Source organism: Ahaetulla prasina, chromosome 1 (genome assembly GCF_028640845.1).
Source record: "Ahaetulla prasina isolate Xishuangbanna chromosome 1, ASM2864084v1, whole genome shotgun sequence".
In the NCBI taxonomy this organism is placed as follows: Eukaryota; Metazoa; Chordata; class Lepidosauria; order Squamata; family Colubridae; genus Ahaetulla; species Ahaetulla prasina.
In genome coordinates this window covers 61,803,947-61,827,942 of record NC_080539.1, presented here as the reverse complement: position 1 = coordinate 61,827,942, position 23,996 = coordinate 61,803,947, and the positions used below count along the sequence as shown (strand labels likewise).

General features: G+C 36.8%; 1 protein-coding gene across 5 annotated transcripts; it reads right to left on the bottom strand.

Moving 5' to 3' along the window:
• On the bottom strand, positions 1-23,996 carry BROX (BRO1 domain and CAAX motif containing). 5 transcript variants are annotated; one of them, XM_058165470.1, is made up of 13 exons: positions 23,850-23,996; positions 16,252-16,383; positions 16,048-16,154; positions 12,783-12,879; positions 11,795-11,890; positions 10,242-10,314; positions 9,523-9,628; positions 6,978-7,067; positions 6,410-6,495; positions 5,086-5,167; positions 4,441-4,591; positions 1,706-1,865; positions 1-1,430 (listed from the first exon to the last, which is right to left on the bottom strand). In XM_058165470.1, exons 2-13 carry the CDS (start codon positions 16,350-16,352, stop codon positions 1,344-1,346), a joined length of 1,236 nt encoding a protein of 411 aa, XP_058021453.1. In that variant the 5' UTR covers positions 16,353-16,383; positions 23,850-23,996; the 3' UTR covers positions 1-1,343. The 5 variants fall into 5 exon arrangements, with proteins under 5 accessions (XP_058021453.1, XP_058021452.1, XP_058021456.1 ...); XM_058165469.1 differs by having other exon boundaries at positions 23,854-23,996; XM_058165473.1 differs by having other exon boundaries at positions 16,252-16,359; positions 23,854-23,960.

Below are 23,996 nucleotides of genomic sequence, written 5' to 3'. Positions count from 1 at the left end.
AAGTCAGAGAAGTTTACAGAAGTTACCATAAACGAATACTATATATAAATTAACGGATTTGATGTTAATTATACCAAGCACATATCAACTGCTATTCTCTACTTTGAAATGAAATTTTATCAAATTTTCATGTGAAAATTCTTTAAACATTAGTTATCTATAATTTATCTGTTATTTATTTTTTTTAGTATCAAAAAACATTTTCCGCTGGCAGCAAATATACAACTGTTGGCAACAAATTGCATACTGCAACTTTCTAATTACATATGTATATAAGGAAGATATATAGTACTGTAACTGCACAAAGAAAATATTCAAAACAACCCTGTTTGTAGTTTTGTATACCATGAAATAATGTTACTGAAGTTTTACAGTACAAACCTCTCACATTTAAATAGAGGTGGAAACCAGTAAGCAGAGATAAAAAGCATGTTTTTACATTTCAGCTTTTACTGACAAATAAGACTTGTTCTTGGTATCACCTTTTTGAATCTTCTGTTATTTAGCTTTCCAATTACATCAATAAAACTCATTTTTGTGCAGCAGTTTCTCCATCTTTAGCATGCTTTAATATTTTTTATTCAGGTTTTTTTTCCACATTTCTTTGTGTCATAATTCTAAATGTTTAATAAATGATATTTATTATGGAAAACCTCCTTTATTTAGGGAAACATCCTTATTGATTTGACATAGCAGTACTTAAAAGTGACTCCACAAAGAGCGACTTCGTAGAATTAACCATCATTTGAAATCACCTTTACTATTATTTCATTTGTAAAATTTGAAGTGCAAAGATGGCAGCAATCTATATTCCTGCAGAAACTTAATTTATACTGTCTAGAACATTCCTATGCTTAACTGTATTTTCCTCGTTTGTTATATTACTCTGAATAATTCGAGGCTTGAATAATTTGTCTTTAAAACAAATAATACATTATTGTCTTGTTTGCTTCACTGTTGTGCAGACCTTACAAACCCTGAGCAGAGCCTCAATCTCATCCCTTGCATTCACTATTATTTGTTCCAGAATCTAATGCCTGCTCATCTAAATGCTAATTTCCACTATGGTCCCAATCTTCTTTCAATCTAGCTTTAATTTCTTCTTCAATTTCTTCTTCTGAAAGAAAGCCATTCAACCCAGCCAATAAAAAGATGTGTGTATATTCAAGTGTACGTATGTGTGTTTGTGTGCGCGTGCACACACACACACACACCAAGTTGAAAAAGAATCTATTTTGTTACAGTAAAGGCAGCCAGAAGAACTAGCAAACAGGACAGGCAATAATGACCATAAAGTTTACAGAACGCAGTTTACAAGGGGTAGTTCTTTGCAATTGAGGATCTTATGAGATCTGGCACCCTGTGTCTTTTTGAGGCTTTATATCTGGTTCTTTCACAGGTTTCACTTCTTCCTCTGCCTTTGGTTTAGCCTATTAATAAAAGAAAAGTAGAAAAGATGATGTTGCATTGGGGGTACAATAAAGTAAAATACTTTTTTTTAAAAATGGCAATAAAGCCTAAGCTTTTCAATACATAGTCTTTGAGAAAGGGTAAACACCCCCCCCCCCCGCCATCCTTTACAGGACTTTGTCACCTACCCCTCTATCCCCAGTATTTCTCTTATCCTGAGTAAGAAAGAACCAATATAAAAACTGAACATTACAGATAACACTGGTGAAAAAAAGCAACCTGTTTGTGTTCTTACACTGTCCTCCTTTGGCCTTTTGGTGAGATCAAATGCAGCAAGGGATTCTGGGGACCACTGAGCATGCACAGCCGGAAACTCAAAAGCAATTGGCTCAACTAGACCATAGTTTGCTTTCAGCTCCAGCTGGGGAGCCTCTGGAGGAATCTTCTGGAAGTAACTAAAAGAAAACCAATTTGAACGTTAGCAGTCCTATTCCACATAATTCCGTATAGTTTAGGAGCAAATTAATGCTACACATAGCTTGCATAATTTAACTGCATGCAATTCACAATCTGCACTCCACTTTCACAAATATGACAGGTGCTAAACACACTGAAGATTATTTTTATAACCACATGTACAAACAAGTCAAAACAGAATCCAAGACAAAGAAGAGTTTTAGCACTCCAACTGGCTGAATGGAAAATTGATTCCCCAGATTACTTCATTGTGGCCAGTCAATATTAGAGAAAAAAAATCTAATTTCCCTTCCATTATATATTATGGTTTAAATAATGTTAATTGTAGAATTAAAGAATTATTCTGCTCAAGATAGAACTGCCTCATTTTTTAGACCTGAACGTTACATCCCCCCCCTCTCTCACACACACACACACACTCTTCAGTGAAGAAGCCATATGTTGTTTGCTTAAAAAAAAGACAGAGAGAAAAAATGGGAAGAATTGGCAGGTAAGGAGGAGAAATAACATACCTGCATAGTAATGCAACTGTACCTGTATCAGCTATCATATCATTATATTTGTATTCTAACATTATGTTGCCTGTTGTCAGCACTTTGTAACTGTGGTTTGTTGCAGATGTCAGTGAAGCTAGTGCTAGGTTTGAGAAAAACTAAGTTCCACAAGGTTTCCAAGGCCAATTTGTTGAGACAGTATCCTGAAGCCAGTGGCAAATCTCAACAAAATTGTGTGTCTGGGCCAGGAAAGTTCCACTTTCCAGTGGCATCTGCAAATACTGTATGTCTGCACCAGGGGTGAAATCTAAAAATTTTCCCTACCGGTTCTGTGGGCATGGCTTAATTGGTGGGCATGACTTGGTGGTCAGGTGACCCAGTGGGCGTGGCTTGATGGTCAGGTGACTGAATGGGCATGGCCAATAATAATAAATAATAAAAATAATAAACAAAGTATACAAAACTTGGGAGTGCACCAGTCTACCTTCTTTAAAAATAGAGGCACCAGTCTATTAATTGCCTTTTTTTGGGAGCGCACTCATCTACCTTCTTTAAAAATAAAGTCACTGGTCTACTAGCCACCTACAGCGCTGATCAGCTGTAGTGCGGCCCTTTGAAGCGCCATTTAAGGCCGTTTACAGCTATATCACCACCAAGAGCTTCAGGGACAGAGAAGAGGAACAGCAAAGCATGGGCGGTGGGTGGGGGGCAGGGATTTTTACTACCGGTTTTCCGAACTACCCGTTCCCATCGCTACCGGATCATGCGATCCGGTCCAAACCGAGAGCATTTCACCCCTGGTCTGCATCATTATAAGGCAATAGATGTTAAGCAAATCTCTTATTGATCAATTTGTAATCGGCAATACCACTCTGGCTATTTCCTTAATTCTAATAAGTTTTAGTGGAAAATCTTAGAATAGCATTCCCTTAAGGTATATTTGTAGATGGGGGAGGGAACATTGCCTTTGAGTTAGGGTTGACTCCTGGTGACTCCCCACATGAGTCCATGCAGTTTTCCTGGTGGTATTTTCAGAAATGGTCTGCCATTTGCCTCCTTCCTAAGGCTGAGAGAGGGTGACCAGCTCAGGGCTGCCAAATTGGCTTCCACGATTAAGCCTCAGGTTTTCTCCCACAGCCCCTCTAGAATAATTTGCTGAGGCAGTCCAATAATGGGATACTTAAATATGTTCCTTATTTAAGTACCCCATTATTGGACTCACTTTTAGGGGATAAGAAGGTATATATCTGTACTGCTTTATGCAGACAATGTGGTAAATCTATCTCAAAAACCAGCTGGTTTGAGAAAAGCCATGAAGTTGCCCTTCCACATTGCAAGGAGGTTGCCTTGAGGACCACTTGGAAGCTCCAGGCAATCCAGAATTAAATGACAAGGGCATCTCATTGTATGGTCACATAATATAGTTCTTTCATGAGCTGCAGGAGTTACCTGTGGGCTTCTGCGTACAATCCAAGTGGTAGTTATTACCTATAAAGCCCTTCATGGCACAGAACTTGATTATATGAGAGACTATTCATTTTCTATAGAGTCTGCCCATACCATTCAATCAGACAGAATTGGCATTCTCCAGTCTCACTTGTTAACAGTGTCATTGATGGGACCGAGGAAGTAAGCCATCTCTCTCCCCGTATCTATCCTCTAGAACAGGGGTGTCAAACTGGTAAACCGTATGTGTCACACACTGGCCACACCCACCCCTGGTTTAGCGAAGGGGGAAAAGTTGTGGTATGTCATGTGACAATGTGATGCCGCAAATTTGACACCTCTGCTCTAGAATGACTCCACTTTGACCTTATTTAAATGAGGCCTTAAAACCTGGCTCTTTCCCCAAAATTTGGACTACAGTGACTGTCATTTCCCAAAGTAATTGGTCTTCTAGAGTTTGTCAGGTTTTTCCTGGATGTTTGTTTTTATATCGTATACCGTCCAGAGACATGGTGAAGTTGGGTGGTCTATCGATTTATTAAATATATGTTAAAAAGACCAGTTGCTAAGCTGTATTTGTTTGAAAAAGGTATTACAAATATACGGTACTTACATGAATCCATTTTCTCGCTGAGATTTTTCTAAGGCATTTTTCACTACAGTTCCTAATTTCACAAAGAAAAGATGTCCAGATGGCTTCGCTGTAGTCCCTGGCCCTTTGGTTTCACCATATTCTTTGCATAGTTTTTCCGCCTTGCCATAAACTTTACAAGAAAACAAAGAGTCAGTCTGTGTTCTTACTACTTTTTGTACAATTTTTAATAAAGTGCAGTACTTTACTTTATAGTCTATTGTATTCAGTCAATAAAATGTTAAAGACAGATACAAGGATATTAGCTACTCAGGGATGTTGGGTGGCAGCTACAATAACATGGAAAAAGAACAAGCTTTGGAAAAAAGAGCATTGCTTTATGTTTATTGTTACGTTTTTCATTCCAAATCCAATTATAAAAACAAAACCACAATTTTTATGAACATATATTATAATACTTTTTTAAAAAAACAACAGGACATGATCATCTCCTTGCAGATTAGACTGCAACAAGAAAATCTATCACAGTAATCCTTACACCTCTCAATAATTAAAAGTTATGCTTTGATTATTCAAATGTATGATTTCCTGAGTATTTACTGGTTTTAATTTTTAGAAATGCTGAGGGGAAAACATTTATTCTATAAACTATGAAAAAGCACTTACATTTTTCTGCTTCTTGTAGAGACCTAATAGATTCTCCGCATTTATCACTGGCCAAGAGGGTCTGGCCATGGTAGCAAAAAGCCTGGGGAAATCAAGACTTTCTTTAATATGATTGACATGCTCTGGAATTACCTTAATTCCTTACTTACTTCAGCAGTGACAGCAGAAGAATGAACTTCAAGATTTGGAAGGCACAGAGCTAAGAGAGAGCAATTAGCTGTTTCTATAGCTCTTACTGCTATGGTACTCTGCAAAATAAAGGCAGCCTGTTCTAGCTGCACATGTTCACAAACACATTTACAGTAGCAGAATACTTTGATATATGGCAGTTAAGTACAATCCATTAAAAAAGAAAAGTACTTGCTTTATGTTCTCAGCTCTCCCAGCACACAGCAAAAGGAAAAAAATGCATGAAAATGGGTATTTATATTCTGCCATATTGTATTTCTTTATTTGAGACAATGTTCCCTTGCTGAACAGACTCATGAGGCAAAGAAATGTCCATTTCTTCAAATGGTTTAAATTTACCATTTACTGTTGAATTTACCATTAATCTGTAAATGGGATTTTGCAAACAGAATATACATGAGAAAATATATTTTACAGATAACAGGGAATACTCTTTGAAAGAAAGCAGCAAACATCAAATTGCCAAACAGCTGGTTTGGTTCACTTTTTGGAGAAAAGTATGCTTGCTTGAAATTCAGATAAAACTCAGCTAGGCAGATTTGGTCAATTAAATCTAAAGTCCACTATCTTGAAGTCCATTAAATCAAAGATCTACTATGTACCCTTTCATTCTTAGTCCCATTGAACCAGGAAAAGCTTGTATGTGTAAATTAAATACCAATTGTCTTCTGCTGTTGGTCCAATAAAATCAAACAGAGGTGAAAACTCCAGGCTCCACCTTTAAAACAAATCATTTGATAGGTCCCAGGATGCATGTTTTCTCTGTCCCAAGACCTGGCTTTTGGAATAGCAGCTTCCTGAAGATAAGAGCAGTTTGGATCCTGCTGTTTTTTAAAGGAGTTCTGAAGGCCTCACCTTTCCCCCAAGCTCTGGTTTAGGAGACTGAGTGCCTTCATAACACATCTGTATTAAAAATGCTAAGTATATTGATCCCCTGGTGTCACTATGTTTTATTATTTTGGATTTTATTGTTTAGGAATCATTATGAGTTGAATTGCCTTTGATTTATAAATATATGAACTCTAAAAGTCTTACAAAAATATTCCTTGAATAACATAGAATGCTATTTTATGTAACAATTTCATAGTCCTTCGAAAATTGTTTTTAAATTGTTTTTAAAACCCGAAATACTCACATAAGCCATATAGAAGCATGACTTCAACTGAAGGTATTTTCTCCATTTCATTGTATATGCCGGATCCAAACTAGATAACGTTTGATCTGGGAAAAGGTAACATAGTTTTTAAAATAGTAACCTATTCATTAATTTATCTATTTGCAATCATCATCATCATCATTTTAGCCATTCTCTATTCACTCCAGGATGAAGGCCTCTTCTGCATGTTTCCCACCAATACAGTCTTGGGCTTTCTTTTGCCAATTGGGCCCACAATACTTGCTGATATTGTCGATCCATCTTGTATTTTAGAGTCCTGCTTAAAACCAAAACATTGTCTGTAAGGATACATTTGTCCATGAATCAGAGATATATTCCAAGCCATAAGAGTGAAAGATATATGCTGACTTCTTGCCTTCAGTCATCATAAAAATGAAAGTAAATAATGATCGAGCAAGTTTATTTGGTCACAGATTTCACTTTTTATCCATAGTACTTCCTTGGTGGTCTGTCCACAGATAAGATGCTATGCCTTAAAGTTGGTATCAAATATTCACCAACTTTTAAGTAAGTAATAATAACATACCTGCTTTTTGGTAGAAATTGGCTGTTTCATAAGCCAGGGCTGCTATTAGACCAGGATTATGTTTCAGCTCAATAGCCCGGGCAATTGTCACTAAGACAAAAATAAGAAGCTACTGTAAACATCACCTTGCATCCCATTTATTTCTCTAATTGTATAAACATGGACAATTTGTTAAACGCATAAAACCTACTTAGAAAGCAGTATATTTCTTTCTCTTTTTTCTTACTTCTAATGTTTTGAGAACTGAATTGAGACATTAGCCTATGTGAAAAGTGAGTCTCTGTCCTTAAATTTATATTCTAATATTTGGAGAATGAGATTTTGGCATTAAGCACATTGTTTTGTGTGTGAAATTGTAATCAATTCCATTTCCATGTTCATTGTATATATGTGTGGATAAAAGTCCCTACAGTAGACAGTCAGGAGGACGGGAATGGAAATGTTCTAATTCATGGGAATTTATGATTTTTGATGGCAGACCTGGGTCTGATTCAGATTGCCACAATGTCAGCATGCAAAGCAGGATTTCAATTTGCTCTGGGACATTGATAGGGGAGGTGGCCTGGATATTTGCAAGAGGGGGATGGTTACAGTAATCTCATGGTATAGATTCCCATCTGGTGAAGCTTGGTGTTAAAGCGTATTTATTGTACAGGTGATGGTTTCATTGAGACGACAGATGTTCTTAAATGCTCACAGGGAATGTCCAGCAGAGGTGAAATTTAAAAATTTTCCCTACCGGTTCTGTGGGCGTGGCTTAATTGGTGGGCGTGGCTTGGTGGTCAGATGACTGGGTGGGCGTGGCCAATAACAATAAATAATAAAAATAATAAACAAAGTATAAAAAAACAATAAGAGGTACCAAAAACCAACTTTCACACTTTACACACACACAACACAACTGACTCACACACAATGTAAAAGCAGCTACACTTCACACTTCTCACAGCCACAAAAAGCTCAAAAACCAGCTTTCACACTTTACACACACACAACACAACACACTCACACACAATGTAAAAGCAGCTGCACTTCACACAGCCACACAGCCACAAAAAGCTCAAAAACCAACTTTCACACTTTACATACACACACAACTGACACACACACACACACACAATACCACATACAGCTTTCTGAGATTTTGTGTGTTTGTGTAGTTAGAGTGAAACACTACAGAAACACACCAAATCTCAGAAAGCTGCACAAATATTTTATTTTATTATTTTATTTTATTTTATTGTGGACTTCAATTCCCAGAGTTCCTCAGCCAGATAGCATTAATCACTCAGTGGTGAAATAGATTAGCTAAGTTTAGATTAGTTCTGTCTGGTGCTAAAAGCGAAACTGGGGCTTTCCGGCTGTGAGAAAGGCCATGAGGTCGATCAGTAATCAGGTAAGTGTTTTAGACTCTTTTAAAAGGAGTTTTTCTACATGTTTTCTACAGAAAACATGTTTTTTAAGGTTCTGCTGATGAGGAACTCAGGTGAGATCCCCAGAGTAGCCTTTAATTTTTTAATTTTTTTTAAGTTTAAAGGCTGCCGATCACAGCTGAGGGATGGGATCCTCAAAGGCTTTTTTTTACTTTTAAAGGCAGATTTCGGCTGAAGCAAAACCTTCTTTTAAAAGTAAAAAAAAAAACAAACCGTCTGCTGATGGTGTAGCTCAGCAGAGGCAGGGGGGCGGGGCCCTCTGAACCAGCAGCCGCCATCGCTATCGGATCGCGCGATCCCGTCCGATCCGGGAGCATTTCACCCCTGATGTCCAAATACTACTACTAATAATAATACTAGAATCAAGGATGCTATGTGACACCACTGACTTATGGAGTAGAGAAATGGAAGAAGCCACTGAAGCTCTTGCCCTTATCCAGTGCTATGGATTCCAGATTTCTTTTTAATACTTTGGTGAATACTGACTAATTAAAAAATTGGATTACACCTATATCATAAGTAGTATGATAGAAAATTGCCATTTTCTATGACACTATCACATCCATCCTAAAGTAACTTTTTCTGTTTTCTATGTGGGACTCTGCTTGCACTTGTTTGGGAAATTGGTATATATAATGTGAGATGCTCAGTTAAACATCTATGGACAGGTTAATCTCTGTCAAAGCAAATACATGGTTGTCAATTACATACTAAGCCAAAGTTCTGCTGGCATTCTAAAAATCGGAGTATAATTTCTAACACACCTCTTCACCGCTGCAGACCCTGTTAGATTTTTAAGATCATCAGAGATATTTTTGCCACCTGTGCTGGACAAGTAGTATGTTGTGATGATATGTGGGTGCTGCATTTTGGGATTTTTTTTCCCCTCTGAAATTCATGATGTGCCTGTTATTAAACAATTTATTACATTGTACTTTTCATTAATAATTCCATGGATGCTGCATCTGAAAGGAATTAAGGGGCAATGTAATGCACTATGTCAGACTATGTCCTACCATTCAGTTCTCCAACAGAACAAATTGTTTTAAAATCCTCAGAGTGGAAGCCCCCAACATTTCTCAGATGCAAAGTTAGTAATATTGCATAAATACCTTCTTGTGCTTCAGCTTGACATTGGATAATATAGGAATCTATTAGTCGAGCTTCTAAATCCCTTCCCTTTTCTACAGGAGTGATCAATTTAGGGATATGGCTTTCCTAAATGGGAAAAAAAAGCACTTTAGTATTTAAAACAGTGGCTGTATTTAATTAACCAATGAAGCATCTAAACATTTATAAGAACTTAATAACTACAAAGCATACCCATATGAAAACTGCAACCATTCTACCAGATATCTATCAATGATTTAAGAATCACATCTAGTATTTTAAAATCTCCTTCATTGGAACACTTTGTTTAAGGAACAATTTTTTTAAACTTTCTATCTAAGTGAGGAATAAAATGGGAAACATGTTCATAACTCATGTAAATTTCAAAGTGGAACAAGTCTAAGAAGATAGTCTGTATGTTCTACCTGAACATCTGAAACTATTTTTAACCCTATGAATTAAATAAGCCTTTTTAAACAACACATGAATCCTAATGAGCTGCTACTAAGAAGAGAAATGACCTGTGCATGCTTCAGAAATGTTTTGGAAGAAGTGTTTCAGAATCATTACAGAATGTAATGCACTGCATATTTCTATCCATTATTGATTAATGCTACATTTCTTTTTTCAGGCTTTTATGCCAGCTTTAAAAATTGCTATTTTAACCTTGCATTCAAGTCAAAGAAAATGCAATTTTTCTGGGAGGGGGGAAGTGTTTTACCTTTAAATGTTTGAAAATCCCAGCTGCTATTTTCATACTGCGATGGACATCTTTTGCTTCATCTTCTGTTATGCTGAATGTTAGCAATTCATTAGTATTGAAATACTTCAGGAGTTTTAAACATCATCCATCAAATTTCTTAATATTATTGCTAGCCAAGTTCTTTTACTATTTCAAAAAGTGTTGTTTCCTTATTTCATATTTGCTCAGCAAATAATATATTTCTAACAAATCAGAAAAAATTGAGTAATACAGAGAACAAATGTCAGCCTCTTTGGTCCATCTAATCCATTATTGTCTACTCTAGGATGCAGAACTATGATGCACACTGCTGAATAAAAATCTGATTATCACACTACTCTTGTACTTTAACTGGAATAATTTTCAGCAAATGTCACACAGGCTAATGTTTTACTGGATAAGGCATTCATTGTTTAATCACATTAATTAAATTACTGCATAAGCTGTTCATTACTAATTCAAATGTTTTATTTGGCATCTAAAAGCTACAACAGTGATACCAGCAAACTTTACTGCAACTACAGGTAGTTCTCAACTTACAACAATTTGTTTAGTGACTGTTCAAAGTTACAACGGCACTGAAAAAAAGTGACTTATGACCATTTTTCACACTTGTGACCGCTGCAGCATCCCAACTGTGATCAAAATTCAGATGCTTGGCAACTGGTTCATATTTATGACCGTTGCAGTGTCCCAGAGTCAAGTGATCACACTTTGCCACCTTTGGACATGCAGAGTCAATGGGGAACAGAGATTCACTTAACAACCACATTACTAACTTAACAACTGCAGCGATTCGCTTAACAGTTGTGGCAGGAAAGGTTGTAAAATGGAGCAAAACTCACTTAATTGTTTCGTTAAGCAACAGAATTGTTGGGCTTAATTGTAGTCAAAAGCTGAGGTCTACCTATAGTCTGGGCTATAAAGATCCTACAGCTAATCAGAATCCAGTCAAATCAAGGCTTCTGACAGGTATCTTGCAAAAAAAAAAGTCAACTAAGAGAGAAGCATGCACTCATCATACACACTGACTGTGAAACCATATCATGTTCGCGCATTGTCATATCAGGTGCTACTGTTACTATATTAGTTTTTTCTTTGGATTTCATATTTTGGATGATTTTTTTACACTGAACTACTAAAATACATGAATCAGTTTTCTAAATAAATCAACTGTTGATTCCCAGGACAAGAAAACCATATTTCTGGATATATATTGAAAAGAAGATGCCATTCATGTAGGACATTACGTAAGGAGAATATTCCCAAATAACTAGACAAAAATTATTTCTCTCTTTTACAGTCTGATATTGCAATTCAACTTGATTTACATTTCTAACCATAAGGCTGGGCCCATGCAGTTTCACAATAAGAAAGTTGAAGACTATAGATTGAAATGGTTTTACTCTCAGTAGCAATTTAGGCTGCAATCCTGTGAACAGTTTAGCAAAACCAAATCCTCCAATTTGAAATGGGCTTAAGGTACGTTTTTAACCTTCTGACATTACTCTAATTAAAGTGAAAATACTTACTCTTCTTTCCCAGCTAATCTTGATGCATATTTAGTGTACCACAAGGCTACATTAAATCCCATAGAAACTAATTCAAACACAGCATCTTGCTGGGCACTAAGGGAAGAAAGGGGAAAAAATCTGTCTTTTGCAGAGTTTATAACACTTCTGAAGTACAAAACATTGCAATACTTCCACTTATCTTTTAGACATAAGGCACAATGCTATAAAATATATTTTTAGGAATGTTACATTGAGTTCAATTGCTTAATTCTTTTTCATTCATTCCTACCCCAAAACATGGGAACAAACCTCCGAAGTATTGAAATGTTTACACAGAAGTTGAATAGCTTAAAAAGTGGAATTGATCTGACTGAAACAATTCATATTTTGTTTTAGTCTAATCAGAAATGTAGTTCTTCCCTTCAGAATGAAAATACTGAAGTAGCAATCAATCAAGTTATCACAATTCTTTTAAAGTGTTTAATTGAGCACTACTATTAAATTACAAACAACAGTTTTTTTTATAGAAGTGGAAACTGCTTGATCCAATATAATACTGAAAAAATAAACTGCATCTTGACAAAAATTAATTTATCTAAGCACATATTGTCACACAAGGGCTTGTTTTTAATTATACTAATCCCGAGGAGATATAATGTTAAGAAATAATCACATATAAAATTATAAAACATATAGTCACTTCTAAGTGTCACTTAAGACATCTCGGCAGTAATACGGCTAATAATTTTATTAATCGGTTGTATTTGTGTATACAATATAGCCCATTAGACAATGAAAAAAGAAAGATAAAGTTGTAACAAAAATCACATGGAGATAATTGCAAATTGATCTCACTGATAAAATATGTTCTGTCATAAAATGGCTCTTTCAAGGTATGAAAAAATGTAAGAGCATTTTTAAAAAAATCCATATTATCATCTTGACAACCCCATTAACTTCATATTAAGAACTACTTTAAAATTTGAAAATCATACTATATGTATACCTTGGTATTTGTCCTTGCAACGTGTCTGTCCATTTAAAATTCTGAATGTATCTCAGTTTGCTATCCTGTGAAGAGTTATCCAGAGCAACTATAAAGCCTGTTAAAATAATGCTAGTATTAAATAGCACATCCCCTACAAATCAAAATATACTTTAAATAATCATTTGTCTTCATATTTTTTTGCTTTATTTTTTCTGATAATGTGACTGTTAATATAAAACTTTTTAATATTTAAAATGCCTGGTATTCAAAATTAGCCTCAGGGTTCCTTTTCACTTGGCTGATTGGAAATCAGTTTATGCTAAACTTGGAGGTCATTTCAATAATTTCTTGACATTCCATCCTCAGAGCAACACCAGACAAAAAAATTCTAGGATATGAGCCTGGTAAGACAATATACTAAGTATAGGGGGAGGGGGAGAAGGAGGGGAGAAAGAAAATGATGCACCCTCATGTCAAAAGAAGTTGATGCAAATGGAAAGCCCTTCTGCTCATGTGAGGGGTTATACATTATCCTGTATCAATCCAGAAGCCCTCCCAATGGTTTCTGAAAGACAGGGGGAACAGATGATGAAACCCCATGACATGGAAGAGATTCAGTTTATATATTACAACATACAACATATACTCTATACATACTAGCTGCAAATTTATTTTCCAAAAGATAATCTTTACATATCTAAGATTGCATTATCTAGATTCCATTTGTCTTTTGGAAAACTTCAATATGCTCCACCATAGAGGTCAGTTGGTTAGAAAGCCTATGAACTATTATTATTGTTAAGTATTTATTGGCTTTCCTTGGCAAACATTATAGGCCTTTATTCTTCTGCTATTTTTAATGGAGAACTTTAATAGGCTGTTAGCCACCCAAAGTTGCATTTGCAAGACAGGTGGCTAGATAAATTAATTCAATAAATAAAGACATTTTAGTGTATTTCACGATTTGTAAAGTGCAAAATTTTTTTAAGGGAATTCCCTGACAAGAGTAATGGGAAATGAGCACTGCACTGCACTGGCAATGACTGAAGAAGAAAAAGAAGGCATGGCATGGTACCCTGAACAGGAATATGACACTGAAATACCTTATGGCAGATGGCATTCATGGTTTTAAATAATGTTCATTAAAATACGAAGAAAGGGGAAAGAAAGGCATAAAAAATAGCAGTATAAATTCAATGGGCTGGAAATGGGCAAAGGTCTCAAAGAAAGAGACCTTGAAAAAAATAGGAGCAATTCTCTGTCATTGTTGTTTAAACCTCAGCAACAATATGGACTTCAATGCCCGGAATTCAACTGCCAGCATGCTGACTAGTGAATTTTGAGAGTTTAAAGTCCACACTTCTTAAAAGTTGCTGTGGTTAAGAAACACTGCTTAAAGTACAGTAGGTAAGGGCATATGAACATGCTCAGCTCTATCTTCTACAACACATTTATAAGGTTATAAATATCAACTCTGTAAATGAAAGACTGAAAATGCTAAAAAAAGCACGATGTTCTGTAGCTGGCTTAAAAATGAGTTTGGGGGGAGAGTGACATATGGATTACTGCACCTATATGGCCTTTTTTTAGACAAACCAATGTTAACCAGAGTTAGCTATTTCATCCCTCCAATTTAACAGATTTGTTTTATCTACCATGTGCTTAGATTATTGAACTATAGTAGACTATTGTAATTTCTCAAATAATCTATATACTCAAGCCCAAACAATAAGGCAACGTATCACCCAAGATCTGCTTCACTCATTATCTTCCACAATATATTCATAAGGGTAAAGCTGCACTTGGCCATCAATTATGCCTGGCATCCATTCAGGAAAAAGATTGGCAGCACTGCATACAGAGAATTTTGCCCACTCCCACAGAAGCCTCTTGAGAAAAAAGGCAAGTCTGTAATTCCATGCATGGGTACGTAGGAGTGACGGTGTTTCCCTTTACTTGCATTGCTTTGGAGAAAAACAGAAGAAGCAGGGAAAGGCCTGTGATTTCTCTCTTAATGAAAACATTTTTGATTTCTATAAAACTTTGGACAAATAATGAAATACTAGGCAATATTCCTTCTTCTACAGTTTTCTGCAAATTAGAGACATTTTTATCTTCCTTGTGTTCTATAGTCATCAAGGTATCTTGGAAGTGGAGCTAGATAATTGTCAATTAAAATAATACCAGAATTAGGTGGCCAGATCCATTTCTGAAATCAAGGAAAAATGTCTAACTTGAAAATTAAAAGAATACCGTATTTTTCAGAGTATAAGACACATCAGAGCATCAGAGTATAAGACGCACCTTAGTTTTTGGGGAGGAAAATAAGAAAAAAGCTGATTGGCAGGTGGATTGGCCTCCCAGAATACCCCCAATCAGCTGTTCCCAGAGGCGAATTTTAGCAACAGGTTCCTTAGTTGTAAGCTCTGTGCCTTGCTTTTTTTTGCTTTTTTTTCTGCCTCTTTTTTTTGCTTTTTTTTTCTGCCTCTGAAACTCTGTTTCAGAAAAAACTTTTTTCTGCCTCTGAAAACCTCTGAAACACAGCTTCAGAAAAAAAGCCTCTGAAGCTCTGTTTGAGAGCTTCTTTTCTGAAGCTCCATTTGGGGCTTTTTTTCTGAAGCTCCATTTCTGATGTTTTTTTCAACCTCTGAAACCTCTGTTTGAGAAGCTGGTTGGGGCTACATTCGGAGTATAAGACACCCAGATTTTCACCCTCTTTTTTTAGGGAAAAAAGTGTCTTATACTCCAAAAAATATGGTAATCTCTCTGCTCACATAAATACCTCTGTGATAAATATAACCTGATGGTTTTCCACTCAGTTACTGAACACACATTAAGCATCTTTGATCAATCACAAAAGCAGCCTTTGGATCACTGATGATGTATATCAGTGCCCTATTTCTACATGACGATGTCGTGAAATTTCTACAAAAGGAAATGCAACATTTGGAAAGCAAGGACTATAATTAATATGGGGGAATGTCTGGAAATAAGATAGCTGTGGCAATATGCAATGCAACGTCAATGACATGGGCTTGGTGGGGATTTTCGATTTTCTTCCTCTTTGCCAGTGGGTGAGGAGTTGTTCTTATTTTTAAAGAAAAATCTGTGAAGCATTTTTAAAGATTCAGACTCTAGTTTTACACTCTGGTTTTTGTGTTTTCATACTTCACAATAGCAGGTTTCACTTCACCATTGCCAGGTTTTGGCAATTGGGTCACTAAAATTTAACAGCACAGTCAGAGCAACTTCACCCTCCCAAATAATTGAACTTTTTTTTTACCTTCCAAGAGTGAAAAATAGGAATCAGTTGCATTTTTCATCATATCTGGATTACAACTTAAATCAGTAAAAAGTTCCAGTAGTCGTGCTCTTGATAACCTTAAATCACTATATCAAAGGGGGAAAAAAATCAAAAAATACTTCTCAGATGTGCACTGTTTTCTCATATTAACTTACATTTGCATATGTTCTTACAGTCACTTACTTGCAGATTTTTGTTGCAGCTGGAGTTGTGGCTACTCCATAGTAATTGAATGAGACAGGAGCTGTAGCCTTTAAAGGATTTCGATGAAACCAATGAGTCATTCTCTTCCTAAAAGTTTAGAATACAGCAAGACTAAAATGAAGAAGAGGAAAAGTTACTGATTTTATATAAAACTACAAACACAACACTTAAAAGTCTGGTTATTTAATGCATTATAGTTTTCTATGGAAAGATATTGATACACACATATGCATATAGTATTTGTTAGAGACAGAAAATAAACCTAGCCAGATCTCTATATATAAAAGCGAAAACCACTCACACAGTAATCATGAAATCTCTAGAACTGTAAAACCTACAAATGTTGAAATTTGCCACATATGTTTCTCTTGGCTTCTAGATGCTCACTAAGAAAGGATTTTTCAAAATGACCATCAGACCATTAGTATTTCCTATATTATTAGTAGTCCGCTCTGATACTAAGTGTTCTACTCCCCCTCACCACCTGAAACGAAATCTGTTCCAAATGCAAAACACAAGCAGAGGAGAGGAGTTTCACTTTCAGTTTTACTTCTCACAGCAGGAAGCAGCTTTAATACAGAACACTTGAGCAGGCTTCTTCCTGTCTCCTTCTTGCTCACACAGCTAATACTCTTTCACTTTCCAAACAGCCCTCTGATGCTAAGGAGTTCTACTCCCACTCCCCACCTGAAAAGAAATCTGTTCCAAATGCAAAAGTTTTACTTTCACAGCAGCAACCAGGCAATAGGATAGGGGAGGTTTTTGTGGGGCAAGGCTGAGGGAGAGAAAGGGATAGGATAGGGGAGGCTTCTGTGGAGCAAGCCTGAGGGAGAGAAGGGTATAAGAGAGGCCTCTGCGCGGCAAGCTTGAGGGAGAAAAGGAGATAGGATGGGGAGGTTTCTTTGGGGCAAGGCTGAGGGAGAGAAGGGGATAGGATAGCGGAGGCTTCTGTGGAGCAAGCCTGAGGGAGAGAAGGGTATAAGAGAGGCCTCTGCGCGGCAAGCTTGAGGGAGAAAAGGAGATAGGATGGGGAGGTTTCTTTGGGGCAAGGCTGAGGGAGAGAAGGGGATAAGATAGCGGAGGCTTCTGTGGGGCAAGGCTGAGGGAGAGAAGGGGAGAGGAGAGGCCTATCATAACTACTCATTGTCAAACTGTAAGTGTCAATTTATCAAGCCCCATCATATCATTTCGTAGCAAAGCACGGGTATCCAGCTAGTGTTTGAATAAACATACCAAGGATTGCCCTATATGAAATATTATATTAAATGTGGTGTACAGCACTGAAATTTTAAACTCTTAACAATTGTGGAAGAAAATCACTTGTTTTAAGAATTATCAATAGTTATTAATTCAATTTATATAATTGCTTCTCTCACATATGTGATTCTAGGTGGCATTATAATTGTTGCATCTTGTTTAGCATTAATATTAGCAATAAACATAAAAACAATTAAAACCTAAAACTTTTTTAAAAAAATTAAAATTAATGTAAATGCATGTCTCAGTAGAATTTTGAGAGGCATTGTAGATGCTCCTAATGATGACCAGAGATTGAAAGCATTTCCTCCTCTTCAGGAAGTGCTAATTTTCATTCAGTTTGCCAATGATGAATGGGACTATGGATATGATTTGGGTATAGGGCACTCCTGCTATGGGTCACATTATTTTCACGATTAACAGCCAGTTGTTGCCTCTCCCTTAGAGTCTGCTGAAAAGAAATCTGTTTGCAGAGATAATAAAGCTCCTTTAGCTAATAGAAGAGAAAGTAGAACTATTTGTAACATGACCAACTTTAAAATATAGCATTGTAAAAATACTGACTAGTGTTATTTTTATTTTTTTTATTTATTTATTTACATTTATATCCCGCCCTTCTCCAAAGACTCAGGGCGGCTTACAGTGTGTAAGGCAATAGTCTCATTCTATTTGTATATTTACAAAGTCAACTTATTGCCCCCCCAACAATCTGGGTCCTCATTTTACCTACCTTATAAAGGATGGAAGGCTTTATGAATTTATGGATTTTAAATGTTTTTCTATTAAAGTTTACATTTTTTCAACGTAGATATCAGACTAAGAGTTATCAGACTGTTTTTGAATGATTATGATGTATTATTCTTGATTGTTTTTGGGGGAAGTTAGGAATTGATGATTGTAGGGGTATAATTAAGTTGGGATGAAATTTTTTTAGCATAAGTTTGTTTTATTTTTAACTATACCTTGTGCCTGTTCCGGGAAGTCGGGGGGGGGGAGGGGGGTTGTGAAGGGAGGGGAGAGGAGGGGGGGAAAGGGGGAAAAAATTTTTGTAAAACTTTTTGAATAAAAAAAAAAAGTTTACATTTTGTGTTAAACATTTTTTCCAAACATGAGTTATTTGGCTGTAGAATCTAAACTATATCAATCATTAATAACTTTTGACTTTCTAGTATAACTTTCCGAGTAGCTTCATAAAATAATGTTTTTAAGCTGTTTTCTGCAGAGCCTTTGCATCCCTTAATATTGTAAAATGTCTTATGATTGTGAAAACAAACTGTTTCAAAATAGTTTTTGTGTTGTCAGAAATGTATGCAGATATGTTCTAAGTGCTGGGGGAGAAAAAATGTCTTTCATGAAGAACAATGAAGTTCTTATGTTGTGCAGTGGTGTGTATAGTTTTTTTTTAATATGACTGTGTTTGACATGTTTATTGTTTTTATACTTTTTTTTGCTTCTCCCACAGATTTAAACACCAGATGACATCACTGCTGACAGCAGCGGTGGAACCTTTCATAAGAACACTATGTGAAGAATCTTGGAAACCACATTTTTTCTTTTTTCAACTTTTTTCTTTCTTGCACTTTTTTCCTTTCCTTTCCTTTTCCTGCCTTTTTTCTTCTTCTTTATATTAATTTCTGTTAGTTTTTTATCTTCTTTACATTTAAAATTTAGAAGTTTTAATTTTATATAGAGACAAATCAAGAAAAGAAACTGGACATGGAACAGTTGTGACAAGCAATCCTGAATAATGGCTTTTTATGGAAGTTACAAAATAGACTGGTGAAAGCTTTGAAGACTCCTTTTAAAGTTGTAGAAAAGTTTAGTCTTGGCTTCTTTAAAGCCAGGTGGTGAAAGATCAAATCCTGCAATACCATAAAAATGATGTAAAAGTCAGGACTATGCAGAGCAAAAAGAAAGAATACGAAGTTGGATTATTTGACCAGAGGAAAGGATTTTTCTATTTTCTATTCTATTTTCTATTTTCTATTCTATTTGTAATTTTAAAAGAGAATGAAAAGCTAGCATATCAGCTTATGCTTAGTATGATGCCTTTTTCATTTTTCTGCAGATTTTGAACTTTTTTCTTTTTTCTTCTAGTTTAGTTTGTCTTAGTTTTTACTACATTTACTAAAACTTCCAACTTGTTTTTTTTAAAGAACAAAATAATTTCATATACATATGGGACAAAGTTTTTTCTTTCTTTCCTTTTTTGAAAATGATTGACAGTTACTCAACTCAGACTGAAGAAACGGTTTGTTAATGACAGACATATCACTGCCGCTTTTAAGCAGAAAGACATATACCTTCAAACCATTAATTACCCCATAAACATGGAACCAGTTCTTTCTGAACATTTTAATCAGCCAGTAAAGGCCAAGAGAGGTTGGTCCTCACTTCTTCAGATATATTCTCTGCATCCTTGAGATCCAAAAATTGAAGAGAATTCAGAACTGCAGAAGCAGTTGTCATGGTTACATCATCAGTTTCTGTTCCAAGAGAACATAAGGAGCCAGTATATTGTACTACAATGTTGAACTGGGACACAAGGGATTCCGCTTAAAACCACTCAGATGCACAGTCCACAGAATTTGGAACCAATCAATCTCTAGGTTCAACATATCTCAGATGGTTCTCGAGGGAATAAAATGAGTGGAATCCCCCTCTGTCAGGCAGATTGAACAAGAAGCAACAACAATGAACTCCAGGTTGAGTGAATTTACTTTTATCTGCAAAGAACACCACAAATTGCCAGAATAAACCCTCAACTGCTAAGTGTCTCCACTCCCATCATTCTATTTCAGAAAAGCTGCCTAGTGCAGAAAAACAATGTTGGTCTGTCCTATACAGACACAGTGGAGATCTAAAATAAGACATTTTTATTATTTTAATTACCAAAATATATTGCTCCAAGTATACTTTAGTCCCTGTTCGATTTGACTGCCCCAATACATTATTTCTATTTGCACAGAAATTACAACAATCTCTGAAAAAGTAACTTGTGACGCATCTTTGAAGTTACAACCACCATACCACCCTGTGGTCATGTGATCACAATTTGAGTGCTTGGCAACTGGCAACATCTAATACAGAATGGAGAAAAGTTTTTGGCATAGTATCATGTCCTGTTTTTTATCAGAATTCACAGGAGGATTGCTTTTGGAATTGCTATTGGGACTTCATAGCTGCCAATGTTATCCTCCTAAATTAGCTCATCTTTAGTACACCAACCTTATCTAATAATCTTGAAGGAATAAGATTAAAATCTCATATCAGAGGAGAATGTAATTTCTATTCAGTACTCCTTTTAACTTCTGCTGATTAAAAAGTCCTTCAAGAATGACTGATTTATATAATATTGTATTGTATCAAATTGGAAGACTTCTTAAGAATGGAATGGATTCTTTGGATTCAGGGTAAGACATACTATACAAATAGTCTTCACTTACAACTACAACTAAACCCAAAATTTCTGTGCTAAGCAAGCCAGTTAAGTAATTTGGCCCCTTTTACTACCTTTCTTGGCACTGTTATTAAGTGGATCATTGCAGTTAAGTGAGTAAAATGCTTACTAAATGAATCTGGCTTCCCCATTGACTTTGCTTTTCTGAAAATACCAAAAGGTGAACACATAACCTGGGACACTGCATTGAAATTTTCAACGGTCACTAAATGAATGGTTGTAAGTCAAGGATTACCTGTACTATATAGCCTTAGATATTTTCCCAATGCAATACAGTAAATAAGATCACCTTCTTTCCCTAGTATTACGTAAGAAACTTCTGGCATTGCTTGCTTATTCGTCCTAGACAGAAACTTGAACAATGAGCAAAATAAAGGTTTTCCTTGTTGTTTATCTTGCCTCTACTAAACACAATCATAATAATTAATCAAGATTTTTCCATGTTGCAGCTTAAACACAATAACAGCCAAAAACTAAAACTCTGTAGAAAGGAAGAGGCAAGGTAGGAAGAGGCAAAGTAATAGATAGTCCTCAACTTACATCCACAACTGAGCCCAAAATTTGTTGCTAAGCAAGATTTGTTAAGTGAATTTTGCTCCATTTTTCACCTTTCTTGCCACACTAAGTGAATCACTGCAGTTGTTAAATGAGTAACATGGTTGTTAAGTGAATCTGGCTTCCCCATTGACTTTGCTTGTAAAAAGGTTGCAAAAGCTATTCACATGACTCCAGGACACTGCAACCATCCCATACATCGCCAGTTGCCCAGCATCTAAATGTTGATCTCGTGGCCATGGGGATGCTGCAATGGTCATAAGCATGAAAACTGGTCATTTAGTCCCTTTTTTCAGTGCCACTAACTCTGAATGGTCACTAAACGAATGGTTATATAAGTCGAGGACTACCTGTATCAAACTTTTGCTTTTAAGGAAAAAAAACCCGGAACCTTTAAAAAGAGCTTATCTCAGTGCTCAAAAATTCTGCCCATCATATATTGTAACACACAGGCCTTCTCTGGCGTTACAGTAATTGTGCTTCCTCCCTAGCAGATAGCAAAGCGAACAGTAACCCACCCCTCAAGCATTAATCCAAGCCTCTCCCAGAAACATACTTGGTCTCCGCCTTCTCTCCTTAGGGTGGGGCTGCTCTATTTACCTTCTCGATTTCCAGTGGACTCTTGTCAGCAGCAGCCACTACCGTACAGCTCTACGGAAATCAATTCAGGAGGAGGAGCCGCATCCCCAGAACTATGAAAGGAAGGCGGCAAGGCCCAAGTCCGCCTCTCGGTGGCTCTGCTGAAAAGCAAGCCCTGGCAGCTTTCACTGCAAGGGAAGAGAGGCTTGCCTCTTCTAACCTTCTGTTCGACTGGCAAATGCGTGCCTCAAGCCATTTCCCGAAGGACCCAATGATGCTTTTAATCAACAAAAGTTATTCTGTTTTGGGATAACCTCGATTAAACTCAGGTCTCTCGCTTTCTCTCTGGCTATCATCAATGACTTTGCCAAGTGCCCGTTCGAGTTGGGTGCGGTTATATTGGAAATCTGGTGCTCCCTTGTGCTTCGGGATCTGTAGCCCCAACCTCATTGACAGGCCTCGGAGACTATATGTTTGAAGGACTGCAGTACAACAAACCGACTGCTGAGGCCGGTTTGTAGCAATTCCCAGCTGAACTATCAGAAGCACAAAAGACTTAGCTACAATAGGAAGCAGTATGTCAACCCAAACGGCCTTTGGATCCGATATATAAATTCGGCTTCTTTGGGTTTCCCTCCACCGTTTAAAAACGCACCTCAACCTTTTCGGTTGCTGAAGCCTCAATGGGATTTCCTTAAGCTTCAAAGACAGGCTCTTTCCTCACCATGATTATTGGCACTTCTAAGTAGTCTCATTGATTATAGTGAAGGAGGACCCGCGGAGTTAACAGGCCAGAGGCCACGCCCACTCATAGCTGGCAAGCCTCATTGTTCTTTCTCTGCTTTAGGTACAACTGCGATGTAAACATCCCGAGTAGCCTTGCCCGGGAATAATCCTCTTATTTTCTCCCACTCCCTGCGTGCTGTTTAGCCTGAGATTCTACGTTCGTATCCCCTTCCTGAAAATGGCATCCTAATTTCGTCAGTTAAGACTTTAAAACTAACTGCTTCCTTCTATATAAAGTATTCACATTTCCTCTATTTCTGTTTATAGCGACATCAAACCTATTTCTGTTCTAATTTTCTAAAAGGCTTGTGTTTACATTTATTTTACAAAGCCCCCCCCCCGCAACTTTGTCCTGTCTTGGGAACACCAAACAATAGGCAAAAAGGACGCGACAAGCGGAGGAAGAACAAAGCAGTCCGAGTTAAAACGGTTCCGATGTTCACAAATCGTTTAAGGTTCAAGTCTTGCAACAAAGGCGGAAATGATTGCTTTAATTCTATTCAGTTTAATTGCGCTGTGATAGGAGGTCGAGAGGCTTGTGGATCGTAATAGTAAAACAAGGGTAAGAAATCTTAAGAGGAAAAGGAGAATTAATAACTGTTTAAATATGGTTTTGTCCTTAAGTGGCCCAGAAATCGTGTATACATAAGAATAGACGAAATAAAGCTTAGGAATGCAAGGAGGTGGGGAAAACAACAGCCCATTCGTTTCGAAATTAACTCTCAACTGAGCATATTTCACAAAAGAATAAAAGGTAATCGCTATACTGAATGCATTTGATTCCATGACCAACTGTCTGTGCAAGGCTTGACCGTGGAAACAACCGGAGGAGCAGGAAGCCGCTAAGATTCATCACTGCCGGCGTTCAGGTGCAGTATAAAGAGAGGAGACAAAATACAAGCGCCTACGATATAATAAATAGTAGCTTCCTACCACTCACCCACCTCGGAAGATTCTCTACTCTATGCCAGAGATCCAAAAACTGTAGAGGAGTTAAAGGATAACTTCTGTAGGGTGACCTCGGCAATAATAAACCAAGCAAACCCGCTCGACTCCCTAGGCGCCAATAGCCGAAAATCACGTGACC